At 41.4% G+C, this 5,665-nt stretch overlaps 1 protein-coding gene across 4 annotated transcripts in view; it reads left to right on the top strand.

The window, feature by feature from the left end:
- The first annotated feature begins 283 nt into the window (after nt 1-283).
- Nucleotides 284-5,665, top strand: part of NOSTRIN (nitric oxide synthase trafficking) — a 64,826-nt gene continuing 59,444 nt past the window's right edge. For 2 of the 4 annotated variants that reach the window (XM_028478764.2, XM_028478767.1), the window contains exon 1: nt 289-362. In XM_028478764.2, coding sequence (XP_028334565.1) covers nt 336-362 — 27 coding nt within the window. In that variant the 5' untranslated portion in view covers nt 289-335. Of the gene's footprint in view, nt 363-5,665 lie in introns of all 4 variants that reach the window. The other 2 variants (XM_024122402.1, XM_024122401.3) reach the window with 2 other exon arrangements.

The following is a 5,665-nucleotide window of genomic DNA, read 5'->3' on the forward strand; positions in this document are numbered from 1 at the left end:
CAGCCCTGAGGGACTGAATTACCAGGAATGCTTTATAACCTCTGGGCTTTCTTTCAAGGCCACGCAGTTCAGGACACAGTATTCTGACCCCTAAGTATTTACAGGAGTCATTCTCACCATCTCACTCCAGCTCTCTTGACCCGGAGCCATTCTTTGCTTTTTCAGAAAACAAACGGGATTAAAGTCCAGGGCTGGGACTTCCTCCTTGGGGTGTTTGACAAGGACTGACGTACTCTAGGCCCTTTGAATCCCGGAAGTCCAGGACACACCCAACCTTTGGTACAGCATCCTGAATGCCGGAGCATAGCTAAAAGGACTGAAGCAAACATTTCACCATGAGGGACCCACTGACAGATTGTTCGGTGAGTAGCTCAGTGTGGTTTGCCTGTGTGTGAGAGGGCGGCTGAGGAGTAGATTTATGTATTAATGGGATTTGAACTTAAGAAATTTGGGACGCTCAGAAGCCGAACATGTTTAGATATTGGCACTGGTACAAAAGTCTGTGGTTTTTCTTTGGTTCAATTTAAAACAGAGCTCTTTCTAGCAAATGACAGGGCAGGTAATTGTCATCTTTTATTCTCATATTCTTGAAAAATCTTTGAGTGTATGTAGCATTATATTTGCATGCAGATGGTGGCTGTTTGAGAAACATTCTTCAAATATATGCCAGTGGTGTCAATATCGTGCGTACCGTAGGCACACAAACGCGCAGAATATCTGCAGCCAGTCTGGGGCTCTGGGAATGAAGTCAGGATGCAAGGGTTTTGCGTATTTTCCCATATCATTTAGAGCCCAGAACTGCAAGGCCCGAGGGAGGAAGTACAGACTCCCGCACTCTGTCCGCCCTGCGGTGGTCCTCGGACACGTTTACCAACGTGTTTGTTTCAATCCTGGGAGTGGTACCAAAAATAGAAGGTTGGTCAAGTTGTGAGGTCGTTAGCCGCAAGAGCAGAGATGTAATTTAGGAAATCAGGAGCAATTAAAATAAAGGGTGGAGGGGGGAGGAAATAAAGTAATCAAAGATTGTGTTATCCCAAGAAATGGTGCCAAAAAACTAAAACTGGTGACATCAGAAGCAAGGGGTTGCATTCATCCTTCAAGTATTTTATCAAAAACAAACAAACAAAAAAACGTGGAGAAGCAGATAAACAGGGGCTGCCATAAAACCATAAAGAAAAAGATCAACAGAGAATTATTGGTTTCGTTTGTGTTTATTCAGTGGATGTGGAAAGCACAGGCTTAGCAAAGATGAAACTGTATCCACCATCCCACAGAATAAGTTCAGGAATCAGACGAGCTAAATGAGATAAAGTCATGGTGGCTAGTGATATGAATAATGACAGCATAGTAGCAGGCTCTGCCTACTTTTACTTTTTAAAAACACAGTAGTCTCAGAGGCAAAAAATATACAAATCAATTTTCACTGCAAAGTAAAGGAGCTGTTACAGTGGAGGATTATTGACCTGAATGTCAATATTATGACATAGTATGAGTGTGTTTCGTGTTTGGTAATTGCAATCATTGTTGCTTTTGTTGTGGTCATCCATTTACAATGCTTGGTATCAGTTTATTTATCTCTTGTAAAAAAAAAAAAAAGTCTGCCTGTCACAACTAAGACCTGGTGTGACCAACATAAATAAATAAGTAAATATTAAAAAAAACACACACACAGTAGTAACATGTGTCTAAGGTAAAAAGAAATTCCAACAATATGGTTGTATACAGATTTTAAGGGCAAAACCTTCTCCCTTTGATTTCCTCCACCCCAATCTTGTCTCTATTGGTAAGCTAACAGATAACTTTTCAAAAAGTCTTTTCTCGTTTATGTATTTGTTGTTTGTTTATTTTTCACTTCTTGCATTTGCTCCCTTACTAAAATGTTGACTCCTCTCCTTTCTCCTGATAGGTTAGCAATAATGTTTTTGTATAGGGTGTGTGAGTAGGACAAGGATGGGATAAGTGGAAGCAAAACCTTGGCACCAATGGGCACCAAAGAAGAAATCAAGACCAAGGGAAGAGTGAGATAGTGGAGAGGAAAACTGAAGCCACGATAAGTTAAAACAAAACCAGAAACTAAAAACCAAAAGCCTAATATCCCTTTCTAAGGCTGACTTCAGACCTGGAACTAGGAGAAATATTTCCTTTGAGCAGCTCCCAAGACAACCCATCACCATATCTCTATGTCAGCTTAATGCTCCCTCCCTGACATGTGCAGTCCTTTTCCCTATGCTGAACTATGGCCCCAAGGACTCCTGTCCTTGTCTCCAAACTTGAAAGTCATCTTTCTGGGCCCACTGCCACCAAACGCAGTCGAGAGCGGGAGGATATTCCTTCAGCCAGGGTTTCTGAATCCTCTGAAGTCACAGAATCTTTATTTATTTGCAATTGTTTCATCTTCAGCAAGTGGATTTCCTGGTGCAGTCCTAGTTTGCGCTTGGGCAACAAGGCTGTGTGAAGATGAGGCTGCAATTTGGCAACAGAATAAAACAAGGGAGTGGACTGCAAAAGAATGCTTCATGAAACAGGTAGTTTCATGAAGAAACCAAAAAGAACGCAAAGCTTTAACTTTCTGCAAAATATTCCATTTCATGAGTCCCTAGGGTTACACGGAACACAACAAATTATCTTAGCTACAGTTCTTAACTTGGTCTACCCCAGTGGATCCACATATGGAAACAGTGGTTTGTGTGACCTTCAATGGGAAAAGCATGACCTATTTATTTGTGTTAGTTTCTAACTGCAATTTAGAATTTCCTCCAATTTTGAATATAAGCAGCAAGCCCTAGTACAACTGCAGTGTCTGTGACTTTGTAACTAATAAAAATCACTTATATTTTTATATAACATCACATTTGTTTACAGATATCTGAAATACTGTTTACTCACACTCAGTGTGACTTAGAAATTTGGGTAATTCTTAAGACTCATTATTTAGTATGTTAATTAAAAAGCATATAAAATATTTAAAATTATATTTTATAAAACATATATCAATAGAATTAGTTTCCTTTATAATCCTGTTATTTTATTTTATGCATTTGAAAATATTTTTCTGAGTAAAATAGGTCTCACCAGACTCCAGAAAAAATTTAAAAACCTCTTCTTTTTTTTTTTTTTTGCTTTTTGCGGTACGCGGGCCTCTCACTGTTGTGGCCTCTCCCGTTGCAGAGCACAGGCTCTGGACGCGCAGGCTCAGCAGCCATGGCTCACGGGCCCAACTGCTCCGCGGCGTGTGGGATCTTCCCGGACCGGGGCACGAACCCGTGTCCCCTGCATCGGCAGGCGGACTCTCAACCACTGCGCCACCAGGGAAGCCCTAAAAACCTCTTCTTTTAGATCATGCTCCAATGAGCAAGATAAGGTGATAGCTGGGCCATTCTACCTCAAAGAGCTGGGTTAATGTCTATGCGCAAATTATCAGTCACCAGGGTAGCACACAGATCGCTTGAATGCTGTGTAGGACTTTTAACTAATCTTGAGAAAGTCAGAATTTATTTGAAGGAGATTTTTAAAAGTTCTCTTTTTGAAAAAGGGAAGAATTGGCTCTGGGCCTTGATGCCTTAATGCCTGTGAGCTTAGCTTCTAATCCTCAAAATATGCCAAAGGAAATCATTTACAAATCCATGTGCAAGGAAACAGGATCAGATTATCTCCAAATGAAATAATCTAATCATTAAAAAAAAAATAGCACCTTCCTAAGAAACAACGCCATAGAAATCAAGGGCAAATAATTAACTATAACCAAGGTTTTGCTTTTACTCACTCCTTCAGTATCCAGGTAGGGACCTGTCAAAGCAGGCTTCTTTGGGCCCACATAGTCAGCCTCTTCTCTTAACTTCATCAGCTGTTGAAAGAGTACTGTGGGGCTGCTCCTTCAGCCTGGTTCAGACGCCAGCCTGAGCATCCCATTTCAGTGGCTCAGCCTGGGTCAGAAGATATTAACTGGCACTAATATAAAAGATGCTGGGGCAATGGTCCATGGCTCCTGAGGGGTTCTGGGACACTGCAGAGATAAGGAGGCAGCTTGGGTCTGGCGTAGATGTCGGCCCACAGCATCCCCAGTGTGCATCAGTGCGATGTGTGATGTGCCATTTCACATTTTGTGGGCTTCTGTTTCCTCATCTGTAAAGTAAGAGAAGGAGAGGATGAAGTAGACTGTGTTCTTTAATGTATCTCACAATCTATGACAGCCTGCCATGGAGATTCTAAATATTACCCAGGTGCCTAATAAATACAATTTCTTAGTTTACAAAAGCAGTACTTAGAAATATTACACTGCATGAAATCAGTAGCACAGGGCCTGGCATGTGAAAGGCATCGAACAAAAGCTTATCTGATTAAATTTAAGTAGAATATCATGGTTTGTTTAACACTATGAGGATCATCATTACTCCCCGCCCACCAAAAAAAAAAAAAAAAAAAAAGCAAACTTTTCATACTTGCACCTAGAATGAAAATGGATTTTTCTAGAGTAATTGAATTTAACCTTCTTAATCATTCCAATCATGGAAAGTCAGAAAGAGCAGCTAGGCCAAGGTTGATAAAGTGAATTTTTTGTTGTTCACAAGACGTCTGTCTAATCATTTCACGTGCCAACTGCCTAGATTACTAAGTTTTTTCGTAACGATAATATTTATCTGAAAGAATTTGCTTATAAATGCTGGGCAGAAGCATTTTCTTAATGGCAGAATGGGACACAGAATGTCTGTGTACATTAGTTACCTCCCTGAAGGGATTTTTAGGTTCTCAGAAAGATCCCACATATTTCTCCACCAGCCTGCAATCCCTTTATCAGGGGAAAAAAAATCATGTCGTTTTTTCCTAGTACTTAATGACCTTAGGGAAAAGCAGCATGTTAATATAAATTCAAATGGAGATGTAAGATCAACAGTAGGTTCTTTCCTGCAATGAATATGTGGTAGGGGGTGGGGTATTCAAAAGCTCAAGAGGTGGGAAAAAAAACAGGGAAAATTCATCTTCCACGACTCTGAGTAGAGCAAAGCCTTCTGTGCTGGTTGATGGCATTGGGAAGCGATCTGCACTGCTCATAATACCGAAAGGTAATACCGCTCTGAGTACACTTAGTGTGATTATACTGATTAGCTATTTATAAATATATTTATTTCTAATAGATTCTCTAGTTGATTTGCTCACTTAACATTTCTTATCACAGTTCTGTCTCTAACTAATGAGGTTATCTTTTGCTGTTTCGGCCTTGACTATAAAATAAGAGGACTGGACTTTAGTGGTTTCCAAACTGTGCTCCATGGAATCCCTTCAGAGACCCCTGTGCTGGGTGAGAGTCGGGTGGGGAAGAAAGATGGGAGAGGAGAAGGAGAGCCAGAGCCAAGGTCAAGAGACTTCATCCCCTCAAAGCAGATAAGTTCTAAGATTTTCTGATCACACACACACACACACACACACACACACACACACACACACACGCACTGGATGAGATGGTCTCTGGGGTCTGCTTTTTTTTTTTATTTTTTATTATTTTTTTATTTTTTTGTGGTATGCGGGCCTCCCTCTGTTGCGGCCTCTCCCGTTGCGGAGCACAGGCTCCGGACGCGCAGGCCCAGCGGCCATGGCTCACCGGCCCAGCCGCTCCGCGGCATGTGGGATCCTCCCAGACCGGGGCGCGAACCCGGTTCCCCTGCATCGG

Source organism: Physeter macrocephalus, chromosome 2 (genome assembly GCF_002837175.3).
Source record: "Physeter macrocephalus isolate SW-GA chromosome 2, ASM283717v5, whole genome shotgun sequence".
In the NCBI taxonomy this organism is placed as follows: Eukaryota; Metazoa; Chordata; class Mammalia; order Artiodactyla; family Physeteridae; genus Physeter; species Physeter macrocephalus.